This window comes from Erythrolamprus reginae, chromosome 3 (assembly GCF_031021105.1).
Source record: "Erythrolamprus reginae isolate rEryReg1 chromosome 3, rEryReg1.hap1, whole genome shotgun sequence".
Taxonomy (NCBI): Eukaryota; Metazoa; Chordata; class Lepidosauria; order Squamata; family Dipsadidae; genus Erythrolamprus; species Erythrolamprus reginae.
Window position 1 is genome coordinate 214957996 of NC_091952.1, and position 27533 is coordinate 214985528.

The window sequence follows — 27533 nt, forward strand, 5'->3', positions numbered from 1 at the left end:
AACCTAATTTAAAATATTCTGGTTTTTAACATTTAGAAACATTTTACAAAGAATATGACATGGCAGATTATATCTTGACATGAAGCACACAAAAGCTTAAATGTTGTATATATTTTCAGTGATATGAACTGAAAGTACCAGGCTAATACCATGACAGTTTGAGCTATCTAGGCTACAATTTTATATGCACTTTACATAATGAGAATAAATCCCACAAATATTAGGATTAATTTCTGATTATATGTATGTGCATATGTATATGTAGATATATGTTTACTATTAAATTGAAAGATTCAGAGATTAGTAATACTGTGAAGTTAAGAGCAATATTGATATTCATTAGATTTTTTGAAATCCTTGTCAAGTTATTGGTAATAAGAAAGTACTGGGCACGTTAGAATGCTTTGGATTTATTTTAATATAGAAGTTTATTAGAAGTTTCAACCTTCAAGCCTGTGAATATATACTGGTAAAATATAGCTTTACACTACAGTTTTACTCCTTATCAAGATTCTTCAGATAATTTTCAAAACTCAAGATATAACAATTTAATCTGAAAAGCACAAACATTAAACCTTCTTTATAAAGCCAATATTTCCAAAATCTAATCTAATATAGAACAATCAGAGACAAACAATATACAAGTAGGTATGCATTCAGTCTGATAATGAATTGACATGTATATGGGTGGTGGCTGAGAAAAGACTACAGCAACAATAGGAATCAGAACATACAAATTACAATTATGGGGTGATGTATATAAGCTACTTTACAACCAGTATTAATCTTTGAAATACTTAAAGTTTATCAAGTTACATATTCAAAGATTCTGTGTAGATGTATAAAATGTATGTATTACTCATATGGCTTCATGTTCTTTATTGCCCATTTTAATCTAACTCGAAAAATACAGTGAAAATATAAAATCAACAGAATTATACTCCATGTAGAAAACTCATATGAGGTTATCTAAGTCTAAATATCATTATCTTGTCTTTTTTCTATTCATAAGTTAACTAGCATTTCTAGGACTGGAATTTATTAATAGAGCAATCAGCTATAGATACTTCCTATGTTCAAATGTGCTATCACAGCAATATTCCTGCCAAACAAGAACAAATTAAAAAGTTTATTTTTCCATCTTAACAATAACCTAGATTGATTGACTTAATATACTGTCCTGTGATTATCATCCACAAGATCAACCATCAATGGTACAGTACATACTTTGCACGCTAGACTCTAAATTTAATCCCCAGACTCTCAAGAACTAAGATCACTATCTGAAATCTAGAAAAAATTATATCAATCTTCCTGGATACAGACAGTATCATGATGGATTTGTTTGAATCAGTTTAATGAAGCTTCACATAACCAGTTATTATTATTATTATTATTATTATTATTATTATTATTATTATTATTAATTAAATTTGTATGCCGCCCCTCTCCGTAGACTCGGGGCGGCTCACAGAAGTAATAGAAAACAATATATAATACAAATCTAATATTTAAAACTAAAAACCCATAATTTAAAAAACATGCACACAACATACCATACATAAACAATATAGGCCCGGGGAAGCTATCTCAGTTAGCTAGCATAATTTTCACATTAATGCACCTAGTACAGTGGTATCTCTACTTAAGAACGCCTCTACTTAAGAACTTTTCTAGATAAGAACCGGGCATTCAAAAAAAAATTTGCTTCTACTTAAGAACCATTTTCTACTTAAGAATCCGAGCCCAGAAATATTTCCCAGGAAATTTGAGAGTGGCACAAAAGCCTGGCCAGTTTCCTGCGATTCCCCCTTTAATCCCGGCCATCTTGGGCTTTTCTGGGCTGCCAGAGGAAACTTTTGGTGGTAATTAAGGAGACAGCCCAGAGCGAACAGAGCATTTTCCTTTCTCTGGGCGCTTGGAGAGGGAATAAATCACTTCGTTGTGGTGATTCCCTCGGGCTGCTTCCCATATACCCGGCGCGAGGTTGTCTCCCAGAGCGCCTGGGTGCGGAAAGGCAAAAGGGGCGCTTCACCCCAGTCAGATCAACTCGGCTTCAGCCAAACCGAGGAATCACCACAGTGAAGGAAAGGTGCCGGCTACAAAGCAAACGAGCGAGAGGAGAGGGGAGTCCTTCAGCATGGGAAGGAAGAGGAAGCAGGTAGCAGCAGCAGCAGCAGCCACCTTTTGGTCAAAGGAGCGGGAGGTTCTCCCCTCTCACCCGCCTGGGTTTCTCCCTCTGGCGCAGTGCATGGGAGGCAGCCTCACGCCGGATGTATGGGAGGCACATGCTCCTCCTTGCCGCATCAGAGTCCCTCTTTTTTTTTAAGCCTTAAAGTTTTGGATTTTTTTTATTCCCCTCACCTCACCTTCTTCCTTCGACAGCAAGTGTCCTCTTCCTCTTCTTCCTCCTCCTCCTCCCACCCAAATCCCAATCTTTTATTTCTTTCCTAATGGGTTTCCACGCATTATTTGCTTTTACATTGATTCCTATGGGAAAAATTGTTTCTACTTAAGAACCTGGTCACGGAACGAATTAAGTTCTTAAGTAGAGGTACCACTGTTTATGTAATTGGGAATTTAGACCTTCCAACTTAGTACAAAACATACAAGCAAATCTTACTCCCTGTGATATATTTCAATTGCATGATTTCATTCTTTCTTTTAGGGCTCTTTAACCTCTTTACTTCTAGAAGGAATAAAGGTTGTCATGCGCAGAAGCAAAGAAATCACCAAAAACCAGCAAAATCTCACACGCGTGTTCTCACATGAGATTTTATTTGTTGTGCATGCGCAGAAGCCAAATTTCAGAGAGCACACCAATAGTGGCCGGTGCAACCTCCGCCTGGTTGTAACTTGAGGGCAACCTGAACTGAGCATCTATGAGGTATTTCAAAATTCAAAAGGCTGAACTTAAATACTTTGAAAATACTCAAAATATCCCACCTTGCGCACAAAGAAAATGGTCCAAATAAAAGAAAATTTAAACGGAAATGGGGCAAATCATCCTACAATGAATATACGTTAAAGTTTAAATCTCCCAGGAATTGCAGAACTTCTTTATATAACATTCATATAGCTGAACTATACAAAGCTTCAGCATTCTGTCAAAAAGCAGCTTTCAGATTAATCCAAGCATTTAAAACATTCACAGAAGACAGTATTTTAAAAATAGAGATAATTGCATCCAGCATGTCATTATTTGCTCAAACCTATCATTTTGCAACTACAGTATGTCTTTCAGTAGAATCTTAACGAATTTTATCATTAAAATTTCAAGCCACGTTCATAGTGAAAACATTTGCACTTCTATCTTGGTTATCCTTTGCCATCAGTCTTTAATTCTTAAAGTATGGGAGAGGTAAAAGGAGTTTTACATTCCTATAGAATATTCACTCTTTGCCATTGGAATTAGTAAATTTACACAATAATGAGATTGTCTAATTATGCTCTAATATGTGAAGATAGAGAATTACGTTTTTTTCAAAATATCATTCAATTACCCTCTGCAGTTACTGCACTGCACTATACTAGGAAAAGACATATTTGAATTTAAAGATCTGGAAACAACTCCTGTGCTTGTATCCTCACACACTCAAAAGCCTGAACTCATTGTGCATTTTTTTTCAACTTGGTATAATATAGCTTAAGAAACAAAACTCTAATATTCTATGTAGAGTGTGTTTAAAACTTCTCAAATAGAAATTATTTCCATAAATGAAAAATATTACTTAATAAATCCTAGTATAATTATATGCGCAGCAGCCAAACACAAATGGAATTCTTCATTACTGTACTGCTATTAAATACTTACAGTGAAAAATACGGAAATCAATGTATGGATGAGAACCTCTTCTCTCTCTTTCAAATCCTGCCCGACTTCTTACTCGTACATCTCCTGGAAATAGGGTCAAGAGTGAAATATACCATGTCGAAGAGCTACAGAAAAAAATGCAACTGACTACAGTTGCAAGGTATAGATGTTCTGTGGATATAGGGTAACAATAATATAGCACCTTTACCTTAGATGCAATTTCATAAGTTTGAAGGTTTTTTTTCAAATATCCAATTCCCTGCTTGTCATAAATTCATTTCCTACCTTCTAATACACAATTCACTACATATACAGTGGTACCTCTACCTAAGAACGCCTGTACTTACGAACTTTTCTAGATAAGAACCGGGTGTTCAAGATTTTTTTGCCTTTTCTCAAGAACCATTTTCCACTTACAAACCCGAGCCTCCGAAACTGTAACCGGGAAAGGCAGGGAGAAGCCTCCGTGGGGCCTCTCTAGGAATCTCCTGGGAGGAAACAGGGCAGGAAAAAGTGGGGGGAAGCCTCTGTGGGGCCTCTCTAGGAATCATCTGGAGGAAACAGGGCCGGAAAAGGCGTGGAGAAGCCTCTGTGGGGCCTCTCTAGGAATCTCCTGGGAGGAAACAGGGCCTCCACCCTCCCTGTGGTTTCCCCAACCGCATGCATTGTTTGCTTTTACATTAATTCCTATGGGAAAAAATGTTTCTTCTTACAAACTTTCATACTTAAGAACCTGGTCACGGAATGAATTAAGTTCATAAGTAGAGGTACCACTGTATTCAAATTTTTTATATATGCTGAATTACTATGATGACAAAAATATAATAAAGAAAAATATCGGAATTCTTTGTTTCTCTTCAGTATCAAATTGTTTTTCTAAAATATATCAGTTAAGTAGATGTGTAATGTATACAATTCTATATTTATAATTTTCAACACTACAGTAATTGCCATTACTATTTATTTATGTTCAACTTGACATCAGTCATTAAAATATCAAAATGTAGTATTAATATGAAATTACTGCAACTATTTCCCCCTTCAATAAAAATAAGCATCTTCTGTAACCGTAATAGTGAATCAGTGGCACGTATGCCACAAGTGGCATGCGGAGCCATATCTGCATCCGGCCTACTGGGTGCTTAGATCTGCCTTGTGAGACCAGCCTAGAAATAGCAAAGGACTGGCTCGTTGTGCCTCTCCTACCAAAAATGGGATGTGGGGAGGAGGGCATGCCACCCTATGCCCTATCTTCAGACAACTTCCTATAACACTCTTCCTCCCGCTTTGACTGGCAGGGTGCTGCAGGAGGCAATCCAAGCCAAAAACAGAGTGTGGGAGTCATGCATGGCCCCACTGCGCCCCGTTTTGGCTGGAAGGGTGATGCAGGAAGCATCCATCCCATCTCCCCAGCTGGCCCTCAGAGGACAACTACAATGCATATCCGGCCCTCAAAGAAATCCAGTTTGACACCCCTGACCTACATCTAAGGCTCTCAATCAGTATTTACCAATGCCTAGATTTTTTTAAAAAATATAGAAATACTTTACAAGTATGCCAAATTTAACATGATACAAATTGTCCTTAAAACTCAGATATATACTATTATTTTATAACTTATTTCTTCAATAGGTAAATATTTTATATTATGATGTATCAGAGTCAGCCAGGATTTTGATTGGATTTGTCCATTTATCAAGTCTTTCCCAAAGACCTGGGATATGCAATTGTTGTTTAATAATATTAAAGATTATGTTGCAGGATGTAAGTTGTTCCAAATAAAGCTGCCTTTAGCAATAGCAATTATATACCGCTTCACAGTGATTTACAGCCCTCTCTAAGTGGTTTACAGAATCAGCATATATTTCTCCCAATAATTGGGGTCCTCATTTTACTGACCTCGGAAGGATGGAAGGAGGAGTCAATCTTGAGCCGATCAGGATCAAATTGCTGGCAATACTGTGCCAACAGGGATCTGATATTTAATGATGATTTTGTTTATTATTGTTGTTCTTTATTATTGTTGTTGTTGTTGTTGTTGTTACTGTTGTTATTTTCCAAAATATTTTACAAGCCTGCTTATGTCTAAGATAAGATTTCATTTTATTTTGTATTATATATTATGTCAACTTTTGCAGAAAACATTTCATGTCATAACTATGTTAGTCTTACAAGAGTTTTTCTTCTAAAACGAGCTTATCTATAAACTGATTTGGCTTTTCTAATAAGGAATCTACTTACGGCTATTAAACATTCATTAGTACTGAATTATCACAAACCATCCCACCATCCACGAAGCCGCTGCGTGCAGACAATACGAAGGGAGACGACGAAGCTGGAGGGGGGAAAGGGGGTAGGAACATGCCCCATACACCCCACGCACCTGCTAGCCACATGCAACAACCTCACTGCAGCCACTCCCACAACCCTTTTTCTCTTAATGGCGTACCTACCCCTTCTTCTGTTAATAGCGGCCGCAAAAAGAATCACTGGGCCTCCTTGCTGCTTGTCAGGCAGTTAGCACCAGTGGAGTAGGCAAGGTCAGAGGGGGGAGAACTTTCCCTACATACCATTACCTATGTCGTATTTATGGGCATTAAAACCTTGGGTTTTATGATCCCCTTTTACTATTTCCTGACTGGCAAAGTCAATGGGGAAATCCAGATTGACATAACATCTGTGTTGTAGCTTAACAACTGCAGTGATTCCCTTGACAAGTGGTAGGAAAGATTGTAAAATGTGGCAAAACTCATTTTTTTGCCTCATTGCAAAAATTGCAAATCCCAATCACTACCACTACAGTTGCAAACCTTGAACCTACACACAGGGAAATTACAATAGTCATTCATGGTGTAACTATCAATTTATTCAAATACAGCAATTTATTCAAACACAACAATTTATTCAAACTCAACAATTTATGCAAATAGTCACGTCATCGTCTTCTGGAACATCATCAAAACTCTCCACATCCTGAATTCCAGTCTGAGTTTCTTGTGACTCTATTTTGTTTAAAACCATTGATCCCAATCTCTAATGTCTAGCAATAGAGGTCTCCTTAAAAGAGTACCTCCTGTCAATGTATTGCAGCGGCAACACAAGTATCACTGATTTTTTTCCATGCATTCTTGACCCAAATCACAAGCTCTGGCAGACTAGGCTTCACAAAGTTTCCACGCTGGTTTCTTGCCATTCTGTTTTCAATGTATTCATTTATTTCAATGTGGATATGGGTCCTTGAATGGCTCGTTAATCGCGATGTACAGTGTCTGAAGGCACAAGCAACCAGATCTTAACAGGGAAAGCTGAGATAAATCTCCAAAGTGTCCTTCAGAGCTAGAACTGAATTGAAAAACTGGACCATTAGCAGGGAGACAATCTAAATGTTACAACTCAGTCACAGAGCTGGACAACTAGAGCTACCCAACTTGGCCTCCCCAGAGGATAACATGGAGAATAAGAATTTTTCCCTGTATTTTGATCATTTAGAAAGCATCTTGACAAAATAATAGACTAATAGAATTGGAAGGGACCTTGGAGGTCTTCTGGTCCAACTCCCTGCTCAAGCAGGAAACCCTATAAATTATCAGGAGCAGAAAGCAGACATGATAAAAAATTATACATTGCCAAATGTTTCAGTGAACCTCTTCCTCAGGGGATATTAAACTTAACAAATGCAGAATAAATAATCAGTGTGTTAGCATTGACAACATAAGAAATCAGGCTTAATGTTAAAGGGATTTACAAAGGGATTTTTTGCAATACCGATGAATAGAAAGTACAGTGGTACTTCTACTTAAGAACGCCTCTACTTAAGAATGTTTCTAGATAAGAACCGGGTGTTCAAGATTTTTTTTGCCTCTACTTAAGAACCATTTTCTACTTAAAAACCCGAGGCCGGAAAATTTTTCCAGAAAATTTGAAAGTGGCACGAACACCCAGCCAGTTTCCTGCCATTCTCCCTTTAATTCCAGCCACCTGGACTGACAGAGGAGCCTTTTGGTGACACTTAAGGAAGCTTTGGCAGTCCAGAGCGAACAAAGCATTTTCCTTTCTCTGGGCACTTGGACAGGGAATAAACCTCTGTCAGAGCCCAGAGAAAAGAAACGCTCTTTCGCTCTGGGCACCCGAGGAGTCACCACAGTGAAGGAAAGGCGCTGGCTACGAGCCCTTCAGCATGGGAAGGAAGAAGCAGTAGGTAGCAGCAGCAGCCAGTGTATGGGAGGCAGCCTCGCATTGGGTGTCTTGGAGGCGCGTGCTCCTCCTCGCTCCCTCAGAGTCCCTCTTTTTTTTTTTAAGCCTTAAAGTTTTGGATTTTTTTGATTCACCTCACCTCACCTTCTTCCTTCGGCAGCTACTGTCTTCCTCCTCTTCTTCCTCCTCCTCCTCCCTCTCAAATTCTGAGCTTTTATTTCTTTCCTAATGGGTTTGCATGCATTATTTGCTTTTACATTGATTCCTATGGGAAAAATTGCTTCTACTTAAGAACTTTTCTACTTAAGAACCTGGTCATGGAATGAATTAAGTTCTTAAGTAGAGGTACAACTGTACTTTAAAGTTCATCATCTCTATCTGCTTTTGATACTGGTATTTTCTAAAGTAGCATCTGTCCATGAGAAAGACATTCATCAAAATATATTGGGCACATTTGCTTTAATTAAGTGAATCAATAATAGTTTCAGTTTCAGGATTATTGCTATTTTTTCTGTAAATTAAATATTCCACATTCAAATACTGTACAAAATTATACCCAGTAACAACTATTATGGCCACTTGCCAACAAAATGGAGCCAGTTGCCAGAATGCATTCCTTTCTCCATTATGTAGGATGGAAGATTTATGCAAAATGCAGCAGGAGATTCTTGAATATAATCGGTCATTTGTATTCTATGTCAGTGTTCCAGAAGAACCCAACTCCAATTAAAAACTACGAGACAGACATTCTCTCAAAGTTCCCATTTATTAGAGTAGGTATTCTGACAAATCTGGGAAAATACAAATCTGAGAGTTCCAGGTTTTCCCTCAGTAAATCGAAATCTCAAATCCACCCCCTAAACCCATCAGTCCATCACATGGTCCAATCACCATCTGTCCAAACTGGAGCCATCCCTTCAACCATTCCTCCTCCAGGTGCAGGAATTATTATTATTATTATTATTATTATTATTATTATTATTATTTATTAATTAATTAAATAAATAAATTTGTATGCCGCCCTTCTCCGTAGAATACCATACCTTGACCAAAAAGAAGAATACTATTATGTCTAACTACATTCCCTGTGCCAAATCCTCCCTCCTAATTTCCCAAGTACAAGAATGTGGGTATGTAAGCTTCTGATGCTAATATGGCTTGAAAAGCTGACATTCTATATGGAAGAATTTTTTTAAAATGTCAAGATCCCTTCCTGATTTCACTCCTTGAATTCCTTCTGAGATAATTGGCTAAACAAAACCCTAATTTAGCAGCATTTTATAAAGCATACTTTTAGTTTTCTTCTGAAAACAGAGTAAGCAAGTTGCAATAACTCAAAACAGAGATAAAATGATACAAAGAATTATCGCGGGGGTTACGTTCCAAGACCTCCCGCGATAATCGATTTTCCGCGGTATAGTGGTGCGGAAGTAAAAACACCATCTGCGCATGCGCGCCCTTTTTCCATGGCCGCGCAAGGGCTTGCGGGTGGAGGCGGGGAGCGACGAAAGTGCGGAAGCCGACAAAGATTGCTTTGAATGTCGGCTGCCCCCGCCCCCCCAGCACCCGCCCGCCCGCTGTTCGCTGCTTGCCCGCCCACTGTTCGCCTGGCCGCTCGCTCGCCCACCCACCCGCCCGCTTGCCTGTTCGCCCGCCGTTCGCCCGGCCGCTCGCTCGCCGCTTGAGAGCAAGAGGGGGAGAGATAGATAAAGAGAGAGAAGGAAAGAAAGAGATGAGAGAGGGAGGAAGAGAGTGTGAGAGAGGAAGAAGCAAGAGAGAGAAAGAGAGAGAGAAAGAAAGATGAGAAAGGAAGGAAGAGAGTGAGAGAGAGGAAGAAAGAGAGAGAGAGAAGAGTGGAAGGAAGAGAGAGAGAAATGATAGAAAAAAGGGGAGAAAAAAAGAGAAATGAGAAAATGATTGAAGCAGAGAATGACAGGAAAGAAAGAGAAAGAGACAGAGAAGTGACTCTTGGTGATGACGTATGATGTCATTGGGTGGGAAAAACCGTGGTATAGCAAAAAAAACGTGGAGTATTTTTTAATTAATATTTTTTGAAAAACCGTGGTATAGCGTTTCGCGAAGTTTGAAGCCGCGAAAATCGAGGGATCACTGTACAGTGATCCCCCGGGTATTGCGCTCCCGATCATTGCGAAAGGGCTATATGGCGATTTTTGAACCCGGAAGTGAAAACACCATCTGTGCATGCGCGCCCTTTTTTTCTATGGGCACGCATGGGTAGATGGCGCCGGGCAGATCAGCTGCTGGGCGGCTTCCCTGGGTCTTCCCCCTCTTGCTGGCGGGAGGGCGAAGCCCCCCCCCAGCACCCGCTCGCCCGCCGTTCGCCCGGCCACCCGCCGTTCGCCGCTCGCCCGCCCTTCGCCCGGCCACCCGCCGTTCGCCCGCCCTTCGCCCGGCTCGCCCGCCCTTCGCTCGCTGCTCGCCTGGCCACCCGGGTTCGTTTGGCTTCGGGACATGCCGGCGGCGACGTTTTAAAACAGCCGCACGGTTTACCAACTGAGTCCCGAAGACAAACGTCAAAGGCGAACTTCCGTGTTTGTCTTCGGGACTCAGTTGGGAAGCTCCGCGGCTGTTTTAAAACGTCGCTGCCGGCATGTCCCGAAGCCAAACGAACCCGGGTGGCCGGGTGAGCAGCAAGCCCGCCGTTCGCCCGGCCACCCGCCGTTCGCTTCGCTGCTCGCCCGGCCACCCGGGTTCGTTTGGCTTCGGGACATGCCGGCGGCAATGTTTTAAAACAGCTGCGCGGTTTACCAACTGAGTCCCGAAGACAAACGTCAAAGGCGAACTTCCGCGTTTGTCTTCGGGACTCAGTTGGGAAGCCCCGCGGCTGTTTTAAAACGTCGCCGCCGGCATGTCCCGAAGCCAAACGAACCCGGGTGGCCAGGCGAGCAGCGAGCCCGCCGTTTGCCCGGCCACCCGCCGTTCGCTCGCTGCTCACCCGGCCACCCAGGTTCGTTTGGCTTCGGGACATGCCGGCGGCAACGTTTTAAAACAGCCGCGCGGTTTACCAACTGAGTCCCGAAGACAAACGTCAAAGGCGAACTTCCGCGTTTGTCTTCGGGACTCAGTTGGGAAGCCCCGCGGCTGTTTTAAAACGTCGCCGCCGGCATGTCCCGAAGCCAAACGAACCCGGGTGGCCGGGCGAGCAGCGAGCGAACGGCGGGTGGCCGGTCGAAGGGCGGGCGAGCGGCGGGCGCGGCAGCAGCGAGGAGTTTGCGTGGGCGGCGGGGAAACCCCAATCTTCGGCTCCTCGCTGCTGGGAAGTAAAAACACCATCTGCGCATGCGCAGATGGTGTTTTTACTTCCGCAGCGCTACTTCGCGCAAAACCGACCATTGCGAGGGGTCCTGGAACGGAACCCTCGCAAAGATTGGGGGATCACTGTATTCATAAAACTAACAACCCACTCTTTTGCCAATTATCTCAATTGGGTATACTGAATGGAAAAATGAAAGTATGTAAATTGGCTTTTCCAACTCTGTTATAATTATTTTGTTACCAATACAATATTTTGTATACTGATTTAAGGTAGAAATACATGATGATGTAGGAGTTCATCAAAGACTCTATATAGCCTAGATTATGTAAACATCAATAGGCATAGATATCAACTATCTTGCTAATCAACAAGCAGAAAAATAAGAGCTCCTTACTTTACTGCTTTTTGAACAGTAGCTGAGAGTTCAGGATGACTCTCAACTTGTGTATATACAAACCTCATACAGGAAGTGTGATTCCATGCAAGGCCAAAGCTGAAAATATCCTGGGGTCAGGGTGGGAGCAAATAACTACAGCCAGTCAGGATTCTGCCAGCAGTGCCCATTTCTCTCCACTCAGATCTAAACAGCCTCCAGAAGCAACTGACAGTTTCGTAACCCAGGGATGGGGTGAACAATGCACAGGTCATCAGCATACTGATGATACTGGATTCCAAACTGATTGGCAATGGCACCCAACATGTAGGTTCATGTAGGTGTTAAACATGGGGGGAGTGAGAGTATTGAGCCCTGAAGCACCATGCACTGAGGAACTGCAGATGCAACCTTTCCCCTCTGCCAATACCTATTAGGACTAAACACTGAAGGAGGCAAACCACCAGAACACAACAGTCTACTGCAACAGTCAAAAAGATATAAATGGTCAATGGTACTGAAAATAGCCGAGATATCAAGAAGCACAAGGACAGACATACCACAGCCATCCCATCTTCACCAAAGGTCATCAAGAAGTGTGATCAATGTTGTTTCAGTGCAATATCCTAGCCTGACGTGGATTCAAATAACCTGCTTCCTTCAAGGCCCTTTACAAGAACTATCCAATCACTTTTTCAACAACCCACATTACAAAGGGAAATTTAAAAACCAAACAATAACTATTCAGAAGAAAAGAATCCAGCAACGGTCTCTTAAAAAGTACTACCTCTTTCATCAAGCCAGAAGGATCACCGTCTCCCTCAAAGGTGTGAATACCACCACATGAACCCAACCAAAAGACCCAGGATGAAACTGGACCTAGCAAATAGGTGACCAAATTCACATTTCAGTGGAAGGTGTCAACCTCACTGAGAGTCACAGAATCAATTTCAGTCCAGATAAAGCCATAAGGCTGTGCAAAGGCAACTCAATCAGATCCACTCAGAGTCCAAATCTATATGAGTTTACCCACCAGGTAGTATGACTATGCCATTGTTAAACTGGAGGATTTTTATATGGTTTCACATCTGATTTGTATCTTACATGTCTTTGCCTTGAGAACAATCTAGTAGAACTATGACTCAACTGAAATCTGGATGGCGTGAGTGCTATCCCCATGCCTTTGGCACTACTGACTGTATTCTCTTTTATCTTACTCACTTTGGTTTGGGAGCTACATGCCTATTATAGTAGCACTGTTACTTTTTCTGAACAATCATACAGTATTTTCTAGCAATCATAATGTAGTTCTAAACCAGCTGGGCTGAACCCACACCATTGCTTTTGGCTTTCAGAATGGTCCCAGATATTTGTACTGAAAAACTCAGATTCGGAAATTGGATAAGCTTAATAATGATACAGAGCTACATTCACTTTCATGGAAGGACCAGGTGAACAGAGAGGAATGCCCCTGAATTTGTTGCTTTATTTGGCAATGTGCTTAATTAACTAAGGCTTTTTAACTTAAATGAAACAATGAAAATAAATACTTTCCTAATGTTGCCAAATGCCAACAAATACCACAGAAGGAAATTAAAACGAACAGGGAGGTTAGTGTCTATGGCACAGCAGTAAACAAGGATGAATGAAATTTGCCAAATTAGCCAGAACTTGTCTGATATGATAAACAAAGAATAATTGTGTAAATACCAGAAAGGAAATCTAGAATTAATCTGTTGTAATTATTTTTAAGGAATCATTTACTTTCAATTTCACATTTGCAACAGTATTACATTTTTAAAAATCTGAGGATGCATAAATATTCTATGATTTACCAGTTATTAAGTAGAATTGGCAGATATACCATCCATCCAGATATACTTACTTTCTGCTGATTGTTCAGTATTAACAACTAAATTTACTTTAGGGTTCAGTGCTCTAAAAACCACCACCAACACATTTCTGCAAATTTTATAATAATGAATAACCTAAATAGATGTTGCTGTAAAGGATGCAACAAGTAAAATTCTTATGACAATGTATTTCTCCTTATGCATGTGGAACTAATCTGAATAATTTACATTAAAATTCCTTCCACATTTTTTTCTCTGTTTTGAAGTTGCACTATTTCAAAATTGCTAACACATAACAATATTTAGTTTACAACTTAAGCTGAAATTCATTCCTATACAAATATCTATGAGTCATTCCAACTATCTTTAAACATAACACATTCCTAATTTTATATGTATTTGGCATTTGCCATGTTCAACACAATAATTGTAACTATAACAGCTAATATTTAACAAAAGTAACATACTGTACATTAAAAACAAATATATATTTATACAATTTATACATAAATGTAAATGCATGACACTTCAGTATCATATATTTAATATCTGGCATGTTCTTCAATATTTTTCCTATGTATTTGCATATCTCCACTCTCATATTTCTTCCCACTGAAATTTGAATTACAGGACAGCCCATATTTTCCTATTTTGAAATCATCTTCAGATGCATTTTTAGTGCCTTACTCAATATGAAAATAGTACCAAATTAAATGTAAATACTTAGAAGCATTTGAAAGCAATGGACCAAACAGAACAAAAGTAATTAAAGTATACATTTTGCATATTGTCTACTTGACAGGAATATTTCGTATCTCAATAAGCAACCACACTTACCTAACATGCGAATGTACAATGCAGTTTGATCAGAACTGTCATAGGAAATTGCTCCACGTCTCTGAAAATTAAAAACATGATATTTGTATTTTTAAAGTGTCTCAATTTCTAATTTAATTTAAAGATCATTGTAAATAAATCTTCCAGTAAAGAACAAAAGTTCAAACTTTAATCATGTTTAGCAAAACTAGCTGTGGATGGCATACTTTTCTTCACATTCCACTTATCCTAACTCTCTAAAATCAAATATAAAATGATACTTTTAGTTAAAAAGTCAATTGCATATATTTTAGCTACATCCAATCATATTTTATAGTGAACTTACCATTCTATCCCTGTATAGAACTGCCATTGTCTTACCTGAACAGTCCTCTCTGTGTAGAGAGTCCGGCGTTGGGGGCCTGGGGCCATGCGGGACCGCTCATCCAGGCTTGCCGGTCCACGCGCGCCTGGATGAGCAGTCCCGCATGGCCCCAGCGCCGGACTCCGCCACTGATCTCCACCCCCGTTCCGCTCTGCAGCTGAGAGGCGCATCCACTCCTTCGCCCTCCCCGGCACCCAGCGTCCGGCCCCACGCTGCCTCCACCTCCCGGTAAAGTGCCCGATCTCTTCCTGCAGGAACGGGTGGTGGGGCGCCGCGAAGGGCCACGCTTGAAGGCCACCATGGCGCCGCAGTCCCAGAAAGTGGCGTGCTTTTTAAATGTGACGCTTTCCTTTCCTGCATCAGCCAGCAAAGCCGGGCAGTCGGCTTTGCTGGCTGGAGAAGCGAGCGATCTGGGGCTGCGTAGTTTTGCGCAGGGGGGACAGGGGGACAGGGCAGTCCCCGCCGCCTGTGTCAGCGGCGAGGTGTGCTCGCCTTGTGCCATGGGGGGGAGGCGATGGAGGTCAGGGGTTTTCAAGCAGCCGCCTCCCCCCCACACAGAGATAAGAGAGAGAAAGAAAGAGAGGGACAGAGAGAAAGAAAGAGGTACAGAGAGAAAGAAAGAGAGGGACAGAGAAAGAAAGAGAGGGACAGAGAGAAAGAAAGAGAGGGACAGAGAGAAAGAAAGAGAGGGACAGAGAGTAAGAAAGAGAGGGACAGAGAGTAAGAAAGAGAGGGACAGAGAGAAAGAAAGAGGGACAGAGAGAAAGAGAGGGACAGAGAGAAAGAAAGAGGGACAGAGAGTAAGAAAGAGAGGGACAGAGAGTAAGAAAGAGAGGGACAGAGAGAAAGAAAGAGGGACAGAGAGAAAGAAAGAGAGGGACAGAGAGAAAGAAAGAGAGGGACAGAGAGAAAGAAAGAGACAGAGAGAAAGAAAGAGGGACAGAGAGTAAGAAAGAGAGGGACAGAGAGAAAGAAAGAGGGACAGAGAGAAAGATAGAGAGGGACAGAGAGAAAGAAAGGGACAGAGAGAAAGAAAGAAAGAGAGGGACAGAGAAAAAGAAAGAGAGGGACAGAGAAAAAGAAAGAGAGGGACAGAGAGAAAGAAAGAGGAACAGAGAAAGGGAGAGAGAGAAAGAGAAAGAAAGGTAGAGAGAAAGAGGGAGAGAGAAAGAGAGTGAGTGAGAGAAAGAGAAGAGAGAGAAAGAAAGAGAGGGGGGAGAGAAAGAGGGAAAGATAGAGAGGGAGAGAGAAAGGAAGAGGAGAGATAGAAAGGGAGAGAGAGAGAGAAAGGAGGAGACAGAGAGAGGGAGAGAGAAAGAGGGAGAGATATAAAGAGAGTGAGTGAGAGAAAGAGAGAAGAGAGAAAGAAAGAGAGAGAGGGGACAGAGAGAAAGAGAGAGAACTAGAAAGACAGGAGGACAGAGAGAAAGGGAGAGAGAGAGAAAGAGGAAGAATAAATATTAAATATTGTATTTGTTCCCATTTTGTTTTTTACTTTAAATAATGTATGTGCAGTGTGCATAGGGATTTGTTCACACGTTTTTTTAATAGTCCGGCCCTCCAACAGTCTGAGGGACAGTGAACTGGCCCCCTGTGTAAAAAGTTTGGGGACCCCTGCCATAGAGCAAACTCTCTGTAGCACTTGCCTTCCAAATGCCATCTCAGCCGATGTATAGGAATCCAGTTTATAATTTTGACAAAGGAGAACAGAAAGGCCCACGTGGCCACCTTGAAAATATCATCAATGGAGGCCTGTGTGGCCCAGACCACCGGCATGGCCATGCTGTGGGTGGAATGCACAGTGATTTGGGCCAGAACTGGCCTTGCCTGTGATTCATAAGTTGCACAATACAAGCCATGATCCATCGACTAATCATCTGTGATGACACTTTGCAATGGATGGAAGCTAGTTGAAAGGCCACAAAAGTGCTGCAGAATTCAGAATGAAGACATGCATTTAATATAGATCTTGATGGCCCATCTGACGCCAAGTAAATGCCAGCGATGCTCTAGAGCAGACCTGGGCAAGGGGCGGCCCACCCGTTATCTGTGACCGGTCCGCAGAGGTCGGGGTCCGCTCCAGTGAGGATGAAAGAGCTCACCACGTCTGCCGGGACTCTTCCGGTCCCTGCTTTCAGATGGGTGAGCTCTTTCATTCTCACACTGGAGCGGACCCCGACTTCCTACCGAGAGCGGCCGAGCACAGAAACCATGTAAACACTCCAGTGCAGTGACTGTGGTGCACCGTATTGCCGTAAAGATCCGCATACCAGGGTCAACATGTGACCAATAGGGTGCAACTAGGAGAATTTCTGCACCCTCCATCAGCAACTTCCAAATCCCCCGAGGTATGAGGGGAAGAGGGGGGAAATGAGTAAAGCAATCCCAGAGCCCAAGGACTGCATAAAGCACTGACCCATTCTGCCCCCTACACTGGTAATCTGGAGTAAAATCTCTGAATGTGTGTGTTGCTGGAATTGGCAAACAAGTCCATTTGTGGATGTCCAAACCTCCAGCACAAATTTTGGAATACAACCGGGTGGAGGCACTATTCAACTGAGTCTATCATGGTTCGTTTCAGTCAGTCCGCCTGCAGATTGTGAACTCCGAAAATGTGTTCCGCCTGGAGTGACAGGACGTGTGATTCCACCCAGTGGCCTAAGTCCTCCATCTCCTGCATAAGGCAACTCGATCTCATGCCTCCCTGTTGACTGATGTGCGAACAGGCCAATACATTGTCTGTGAGAACAAGGATATGTTGGTTCTGTAAGGAGGATGCAAAGTGACCCAGAGCTAGATTCACCAGTCTCAGTTCCAGGAAGTTGATGTTTGTGTCTGACAGTTCCACCTGTGATCAACATCCCTAGGTCCATTAAGATCTCAGATATGCTCCCCAACCGAACAGGCTGGCATCCAGGGCCACTGTTACCCTGGTGGACTCCAGAAAAGAACATCCCTTTAGCAGCGCTGGGGAAGATCACCAGGTGAGGGAATAGAGTACCTGGACTGGCACTGAGACCTGTAAGTTGGAATGACTGGTAACGTGGCGCTGGAAGAACCACACACACACACACACACACTGGAGCAGTCGAGCATGGAGACATGTCAGGGAATTATTCCAACACAGAAAATGAACTTTCCCAGCAGCTGGTAAAGTAAAGGGACCAGAACTCATCGTAATTGATGCACTTTCAAGACAAGTGGGACAATACTGGACCTGCAGTCTAGAGACAGGAACAGCTTGCAATTCACACAATGATGGCTCCAAGGTGCAGCAGAGAGGTGGTTGGTGTCAGGTGGCTTTTTGCAAAGTTCACCAAAAAACCAATGTTAAGATCGTATGATGGAGGTCGTTCTGGGGGAACTTTGATTGGATTATATTGTCGTCCAAATAACACTGGAAGCGTAGTGACCTTGGAGGAATGCCACCATGTCTAACAATTTGGTAAATGTCCAGACCGAATGGAAGGGCCCAGTATTGGTAATGGGCCCCCTGGAACATGGAGGTACACTTCTTTGAGATTGATGGAGGTTAACAATATTGACGTCTGATGCACCCCAAGATGGAAGATAAGGAGTGCATTTTGAAGCACTTGTATTCGACGTAGACATTGAGTAGTCTCAGGTTCAAGATGGCTCTCTATCCCCCTGAGCTCTTGAGGACCAGGAAGAGAATGGAATATAAGTAGTATCTCTTGACCTGGCACACTCTCTCTATGGCCTCTATCTGGAGAAGATGGTTGACTTCTGCCCCCATTAATGGTCATTTAGTGGCTTTGGAAGGAACTGAGCATTAGATGAATCTGGTGGGAAGGTAGGTTATAAAATCTATTGTGAGCCCTGATCGGTTTACAGGGCTCAGGCATCTGAAGATGTGGCCTTCCATTGGGTGGAGAAGAACTGAAGCCTGCTTCCAATGGAAAGGTCCATGATAGAGTCACTTGGATCTTCTGAATACTTTCGATCCAGAGCCTCAGAAGGCACATCTGCTCTGGGAAAAGGATAGGCCTCTGTCTCTGCTGTTGAATCTGTCTTGGCAGTCTGTCCCCTAGTAATATGACCTCTGGGTTGCGGGCCCCCAAAGGAAGGTTCCTGCCAAAAGGGCTGCTGACGGTAGAATAGAGTGCCTGTCCGCCCACCTTTGGCTCCTGGGAAGGACTTTACATTTGTCTTCCATGAAGATAGCATTCAGAAGTTTGTCAAACAATTTGGCACTGGAAAAGGGGACTGCTGCAAGCAGCCATTTGGAACAAGCATCAGCCTCTCAGTTGTGAAACCATAACATATGATGAGAAGTGACACTTGCTGCCATGGCTCAGGAAGCGAACTTGGCCGTTTGAGCATTGCATCCACGGAATATTCTGCTGCTGTCAGCAATTTGTTGAGATCTGGTGCAGTCCGGCATTATCAGGACCCAAACGAGACTGCATTCCCTGATCCACATGATGGATGTTTGATTTAAAAAGGAAGCAGCCGGGGCTGCCCTGACTGACCAAGCAGCTGCTTTGTGAGACTTTCACAGAATCGACTTGACCTTTCTGTCATGAGATTTGAGACCTTCAGTCTCTTCTGAGGGCACTGCACCTGAAGATACAAGATTGGCTACTGGAGTATCTACAGGCAGCAGTTGCAGGATGTTGTTGATATCAGGCATATAAAGTCATACAACCTGCATTCCATCGAAGAGGGGCCTGGTGCACCTGCAGGTTGCTCCAGGGTTTCTTGGTGTTCTCAACATATAGCTTTGAAGGAGAGATGTCAGTTTCATTCTCAGTAGGTTCTATGCCCACAGAATGGGCAGCATACTGGGTGGCCACCTCTAGTTTAGCCATGAGCTTGGCTTTATGAAGTAAGGTCTTAAAGAGAGACGGCTTAAATAGGCCCATAAAGGTTGACTCATCTTCATCTTTCGACAACTCTGCATTAAAGACACACCTCTCTTCCCAGAGCAATGCCTCCTGAGTCTCTGGGGAGTGGAGTGAATATTCATCAGGAGCCTGGGGCCAGGTCCCTTGTAAAGTAGCCAGGATTACAGTGTAAACTGGATTTTGCTGCATACTCATTGCACTGCCCTGAGAATAGGCATTGGCAATCATATCCTGCAATGCAGAATGCAATTGCTGCCATGTAGCCACCCCATGGCCAAGCCCCTCTACTGCTATAGTGAGGGTTGCAGCAGCGGGTGTCCTGATAGGCATTGGGGCAGGGGCCAAGGCAGTGACCCCTGCCTGATTGGCCTGGACAGTAGCTTTCTCTATAGGCATGATCTGCGCCCCGGTTGATGCTCAGGAGACCAATCAGCTTCACTGGCTGATCCTGTAGGCAAGGTTTGAGGTACAGAGGGAATAGAAGAAATAAGGCCCAAGGGCTGAGCTAGTTGTAAAATTGAATGAGCTATTAGCTGGGGAGAAACCTGTGGTGGCAGGGGAGGTGTATCTTTGTGCAGATCACTCACCCCTGCTGACCACTAATGGTATGGCTGCAAGGCGATAAGGGAGGCCCAGAGACATCTGATGCCCAGGCCTCAAGTCAAATTCCGAGTGGCAAATGGACTGAAACTGGGTCCTTTCTCTTCCAAAACAACCAGATATTTTTGGACACCTAAAATGGCTACCAGCATTGTAAGAGCAAAGTACTTCTGTTACTGGCCATTCAAAATGGCTACCACCTGCAGGTAGAGTCTGCTCGAGAACAACTTTTCAAAATGGCCACAAATGACATTGTGACAAAGCGCTAAAACCAAGCAGGGACACTCAGCAGTCTCCGATAGCCTTCCGGAGCAGATTGCAGGCGAAACAGGCACTCCGATAGCCATTTTGCCCTTCCAGCAAGTTTATTGTAAAAATGCAGAGAAGAAACCGCTAAAACCGCTTCAGCTTGCCTGATCATCTGCTAAGAAGCGATACGAACTCTTTGTAGTTGCAGCGGGAGGGCATGCTTAGGTGCTGGTTTTGGAGTCTGGAGTTTGCCTCATGAGACAGGGACTCCCAAGAAAATAAGGAAAATTGCTCAAAAAGCCTTTGAATGGGTGTAACAACCCCTCCCCCCCTGGCATGGACCCTTAGCCATAATAATCACTCAGGAGTGTAGTCCCATATGGCAGGGACTCCAGCAACCATTAGAAGTGGTGATTCTTGTCAGCTCACCAATGGACCAGCCCACTTTTTGGTTATTAAAGAAATTACAAGCCTGTGAAAAGTCTGTCCAAGCAATAGTAAAACCATTCAATTGGTAAAGATAGTGAAAAACATGTCCTCTTTCACCCATTGAGTTTTGAAACTGGCGGGTTTCTCCAGTGGTGCACAGAGGGCGTGTTTCAATTATGACAATCAACTCTGTCCTCAATCACCTGACTGAGATTTAACCCATTGCTTGGACTCTCGCAGCAGCTCACAGGACAACAAACAATTAATTCAAGGGGTTTTAATTGCTAAAAATGCTAAAAGTAGTTTTTTCCTACATCCCTTACTAGAACTACTTCCTTCCTATATCCCGACTTCTCCAAATGGCTGGTTATTAGTAAGACTCCTCTTCTATGATAATTATCCCAACAATAAGATTGGGAATCTCTGTTTTAGGCAGTAAAACTAACCAGATCTTTTGCCAGTAGTTGAAAAAAAGAGTGGAATAGTAGCACTAATCCACAATGGGGATAAGACAGATTTGTAACTATAAGTAAGGTGAATACTTAGAACAAATTCCAGTATCAAATGTGAAGGAAAATACTAAGAAACAATTTCCATATTATTACCAAGATAAGTGAATTTAAATGTGTGTAATATCAACTGAGTATGAAAGAGTGTCAGATGACAGACACTCCTCAGTCAGAAAGCACCATTCTAATTAGAAGAATGTGGAACTTCCATGAACAGATCTGGAAGCAGTGGAATGATCATGCCAAAGTCATAAGAGTGTCTGATAGTTGGCAGTGCCAGTATTAGAAAAAAAAGCTCTCACTACTTTCTGAGGATGCATACAAACAAAACAGGAAAAGTGAAGAAGACATGAAACTGTAAAAGCCTGACTAAACAGAACTTCATTTCTATACAACAGTTTAGACATCTTGTCCAATTATATATTTCAATAAATCCTTAAATAAAAAGAAGCTGTTACAATCTATATATGGTACAAAGTTAATGACAATATATTTTTGCCATGTTTCTGTATATTCGAATGTAGGTTTACAATTGTTTGCAGATTTGTAAGAAAAAATAATGAATATAGCAGGTGCAAAAAAGACCCCTTAAGAATTCTGTAATACTATGTCATTTTCATCAACTGAAAAATCTCTACCCTCTGAAAGTGAAAATGGCTTTCGGAGGCAACAAGAGTTACAGCTGCATATGCAGGTTTAAATCCAGACTTCCTGTCCACATTTTAAAAATCACCAGCCCCTTTAAAAGGAGTATTTAGATGATGTAAGAAACTGATTTTCTGATGAAATAAATTCACATATCCTGAAAATTTAAATGTTTAAAATTTTGGTTCATGAATATATAAAATATTTTTAATTCAAAGTACTCTGTTCACATTTGTAAACTTATGGGTAGAGTTCCAATCTTGCTAAAGTATTTGGAGCTCAAAATAGGTTTGTTTCAAGTTCTGAGCAAGTTGTTCATTAAAATACACTGAAATATAGAAGAGAAAAACAAAATATAATTTATGTACCCATAGATAAGGCACCAATCAAAATGTCTTCAACTGAGTCAATATTATCACCTACTTGAACTTTTATAAAATAACCTGGGTGTACTATTTCCAAGGATACTTATCCTTAGAATTTATGCACAAGTAAGTTAATGGGCCTTGTAGAGTGGATTTTACACTCTCATTTCTGCTTTTGCTATTCTGCAAGGAAACAAATTAGATGAAGAATGTTGATAGTATTAATATGGTAATATATCTGCTCTGTTTTTATTATTTTTAAAGTTTGACTTTGCTCACCATAATTTTGCATAATGGATTGTTATATATTTTACAACTGTTCATGTTCAATTTTTGTATCTCATTTTCTAAACTTTCATTCTTAAATGTTGGGGCTACCCTTAAGAGAGTTTGGCAGCTACAACTGGTACAGAATGCAGCTGTACAGAGTTCTAGGGACTCCTAGGGCAGCCCATGTAACACCACTGTTGCATAAATTGCACTGGTTACAAGTGTGCTTTTATGTTCAATTCAGTGTGTTGCTTTATGACCTTAAAGCCCTTTACCAGCTTTAAGGTCATAAAGCAACACACTGAATTTGACAGGCTAGTTGAGCAAGCAACCCAATGGGATTGGCCCAGCCACTTGTTTCTGCAGAAGGACTTTGCTGCAAACCCCTTCAGTCAAGGAATTCTGGCTGGCAGCGTGCAGGAGAAAGGCTTTTTCCGCCAAGGCTCCCACACTCTGGAACATCATGCCTCCCAAGGTGAGATGTGCCCCCATTCTCTTGATCTTTCATAAGAACTTTTCAAAACTTTTAATAAGAACTTCAACTGACCTATGACCTCAATGAGGGCACTCCATGTTCGAGGTGGTTATTACCCTAGGATCACACCGCCACATCATTGTATTCTGTGGTTTCAACTTCTTTAGTCTCTTATTTAATATTTAATATGCAATGTTTTAATGTTTTGCATCTTTTATGATGTTTGTAAGCCATCCAGAGTCACGGCAATGATCTGGCTGGCATATAAATTTAATATATAAAATAATACATAAAATAAATGAGAACATCTAAAATTATAATTTACTGTCAGCAACAGAGACTTAAGTCTTTTGGTACTTTCTGTGAATTGCTCTGCTTTAAAAGTTGTGCTAATATAGTTGTAACTAAATATTATAAGAAACAACTTAGCATCCTAATAACTGAAATAAAATATACTTTTTTATATATTACATTATTAATTACATTATCCAAAAGGTTTGTCCTTAAGGCCAATCATTTTGGATAAACACAACCAGATTATTTACTGAATACTGAGATATAGCAACTAATATTAAATATTCTTCAGTATAAATAATTGTGGAATTATTTATAAAGTATAAATTCCTTGTAAGAATGACTGTTTGCAGTTTCTATTGATAATATCCTAGCATACAATTTATAATATAATAGCTAAACTGCTAAGCAATAAACATACAAAGAACTTTTTCTTGTATGTATTTTCTATTCCCAAAGGATATAATTAACAGAACATGAATTCCACTGTCAGCCAACTTAATTATGCTAACCACTCAGGTAACCAAATGCATAAGAACTGGTTGGAAGTAATTTCTACTATTACATAAAAGTAGAATATTGATTCAAAGTCCCTTGCTTCAAAACTGATTTTACTAAATCATTTCAATTGGAAGCCTTTTTTAATGTCTGAAATTAAAGGATATTATTGCCTAAAATCCCAGCGCTAATGCCTTAATCTCAATTTAAGAATATCTATGGGATGGCTCAAAAACTGCAGATGTTTTGTTATGGGTGAACCATCCTCACATAAACAAAAGTCCACATTTTAAGGGGGGGTTCTATTTTCCATATACCAAACACCCGCATCTTCCTATCCTCACATTTTGAGAGTACATGACAGGATTACTTCAGTCAGCATTCTTTCACTACACCATTGACCTTATATTCCCCCTATACGCCTCTGAATTCTTTAAAATAAGTACAAACATATTCCTTCTGAGTAATTTGCAACCTTGTACTGTATTTCACATACATTTTGAGTATGTATGTATATATGAGTATGTATGTATATATATATATGGGTATGGCTAGCTGATGAGGCCAAAATAAGGCCAAAATAGATCTATCCTAGTGTCCCTTAATTTTCAAATTCAGCAAAAAAACATGTAACATATATATATTCTATAACTATGTAACTATTTTTTTTTGTAATCCACATTCTGTAGGGTGTTTTGTTGTGCTATTAAACTCAAAAAGAAACCAAAGAACGACTTCCTCTTCATTTGCAAACTGTATTAGTCAGGACTATTTCAAAATCTGAAAGCGACTTATACCTTTAGAAGTTTCAAAAAAAATATGGTTTGCGTCATACCACTCTATGGAGTTCTGCAAAAATAAAGCAAAATATATAACTCTAATTCTGGGCAAATGCCTTAAGATTCAGAGATTTGTTATCATTCAAAGGGAAATCTCAGCAGACTGCATCAGGGCAATAACAGATGGGTAACCCAATCCTCCAAACATTTGAAGAGCGCCAAAAATGGCAACAGAATCTATTTTCTCACATTTTACCACCTACCTACATTTGTTATGGTTAAATGTATTGCTGGTATCATTCACATTGGACTCATAATATATTTACTTTAAAAACCTATGAGAGACATATTTAAAGTGTATATCTATATACCCATATCTATATATAATGTGCACTTTAAATTTGGCATACAGTATATATAAAAAAGGCATATATGTGTGTCTGTGTGTGTGTTTCTGTGGATGAGAGCAAAATATGCTTGAAATAGATCTATACTCTCTACCTTCCTTTTCATTATCAGTAAAAATATGTTACACACACACACACACACATATGGCAATCTTATGCAAAATATTTTAACGGATGAGCATAATTCATCTGAAGTGAAAAACAAAAAAGACTCCTCTGATAGCAGCTTCATTTTATCCAAGTAACTTTCATAACTGCTATACAAATCAAGGAGAAAAACACTGAACACCTCTAAAGGTTATCACCCCAGCTATCTACCAACAAAGCAATTTCATCCTCTTCCCCTTTTCTAGCCTTACAACCAAGATAAAATTACGAACTGTCTCTAGTCCATTGTGTGTGTGGGGGGGGGGGGGGGCGTTGAGAATCTAACCAAAACTCAGGGAAGACAATTACTACAGCATTTCTACCCAGCCACAGGTGACCAGGAAAAAGAAAAAAGCCAGAGTTCACAAAAATAAAAACGGGAGACGAGCTGAGGGACCGACAGAGGGCAATTCCGCAGAGTCAAGCGGTGGCTCCGGTGCGTCTTTCGCGTGTTGCGAGCTTTGCCTGCCCGCCTGCCTGTGCAAGCTAACTGAAAATCTCATCTGCTCGCACGCTATCTGGCCTAATCTTCCTTCCTACCTCCCGCTTTTGTTCCCTCACGCCTGACCGAACAGCGCCGGAGGACTCGAAACCTTTGCACGTTGCAGCCTTCGGGGGGTTTTTTGTTTGGTTTTTTTCCCATGAGGGAATTTTTTTCTTTATCCCTTTTTTCCCCTTCGGGGTCCCGCACGGATATTTTTGGTTGTGTTTTTTTTTCCCCTGCCCCTCCTCCTTCCACGCTCTCTCCCGAGGGCCGCTTCCCACCTCCGCCTCGGGCAAGAGCGAGAGGGGCCCTCACCTGAGAAAGCTGCCTGGGGTTGGGGCAGCCGAAGAGCGCCGAGCTGGAGCTGAAGCTGATGGCCCCCCGGCGACTGAGGACGTGCTGCGGAACCGGCCTGTCCAGAGGCAGCACCGGCAGTTGATAGCATACTTCCATTGAAACGGGGGGCAGCACCGCCGCCGCCGCCACCTCGTCGTCGTCGTCGTCTTTCTGGGGTCGCCAAGCCAAGCCAGGCTCCGGGAATCAAAAGGCAGGCCCGGCTCAACCGCTTTCACCTGCCCCCCTCTTCCCCTCACGCCAAACCGGGCAGCGCTAGAAAACGGACTTCTTTTTAACCGTCCGAGCGGGGCTCGGCGAGTTGAGGGAAGCGGAGAAGCAGCTTAGATGATGATCCGGAAGAAACCAACATCAAGCCGTTGCCCGCCCCGCTACCCCCGCCCCGGCTCGAATACGCGAGTCCCTCGGTCAGCTCCTCAGCCGGGACGGCGGCATCCCCGCCGCTAGTTCATTCGGGTCGTTTTAAAGCGGGAGGGCCCCGGCGGCCGCTTGTGAACTGCGGCAAGTCCCGGCCCGATTTGGAGGAGGCACAACTCGGCTGCGGCAACGCTGCTATTGTCCAGCACGAGGCGCGGCCCCGCGCACGGGGGGCGGGGCCAGGTGCTGGCTGGAGAGTGATGGCGGTAGTGGCGCCGGAAGCTAACGGAGAGGTGAAGGGGGGTGGGGGAGAAGAGAAGAGTTGCGCGTGCAGCGACCCGTCCTCCTCGCCCACACGGAGCACGTTCTCCTCCCTCGGTGTCACGCGAGTGCACGCCTCTCCAGAGGGAAACCTCGTCCTGGAATGAGCTGCGGGCGCGACGATCAACCCCCCCTCCCGGCGGGAACGTCTTACGCCGTGACGTCATTACCCTGCCTGATGGCCCTTTGTTTTTGTTTTTCTTTTTAACCCTTTTTCGCTCCCCGGTTTTATTTTTGTTCGCTTTCGGGGGGGGGGAGGTTGTGTAAAGCGGTGCCCGATCTATCTCCACTAGGTTGTGAGGTCCCGCTGTTGTTCTTTTATTATGTTTAGATAATATTTTATTTTTTTATTTTATTTTTTTACTAGTATCATGTATATGAATATTCTTATATCTAATGTTTCTTTTTATTTTACTTGTATCATGTACTGTATATGAATATTATTATATTTTTACATGTCTCCAATATGTACTTGACAAAACAAATAAATAAATAAAAGAAAATAAATAAAATACTAGAAGAGCCCTCCACTCCTACTCGCAACTCCTGCTCTTCAAGTTGCCAAGGTTGGAAAACACTGCCCTACACAACTAGACTTACAATCCTAGGTTTAGAAAGCTTAGAACTACGTCGCCTTAAACAGGACCTAAGCTTAGCCCATAAAATCATCTGCTACCATATCCTTCCTGTCAACTGCTACTTCAGCTTCAACCACAACAGATACAAACTTAAAGTAAACCGCTGTAACCCCCAACTGCAGGAAATACGAC

The 27533-nt window shown here is 42.1% G+C and overlaps 1 protein-coding gene across 2 annotated transcripts in view; it reads right to left on the reverse strand.

Annotated features, from left to right (window-relative positions):
* The window catches only part of PDE7A (phosphodiesterase 7A), a 52556-nt gene extending 25655 nt beyond the window's left edge, over positions 1–26901 (reverse strand). The window contains exons 1-3 of one of the 2 annotated variants that reach the window (XM_070747859.1): positions 26047–26901; positions 14349–14409; positions 3815–3898 (exon numbers count right to left, since the gene is read on the reverse strand). In XM_070747859.1, coding sequence (XP_070603960.1) covers positions 3815–3898; positions 14349–14409; positions 26047–26184 — 283 coding nt within the window. In that variant the 5' untranslated portion in view covers positions 26185–26901. The remainder of the gene's footprint in view (positions 1–3814; positions 3899–14348; positions 14410–26046) is intronic. The other variant, XM_070747860.1, reaches the window with a different exon arrangement.
* Positions 26902–27533: the final 632 nt, after the last annotated feature.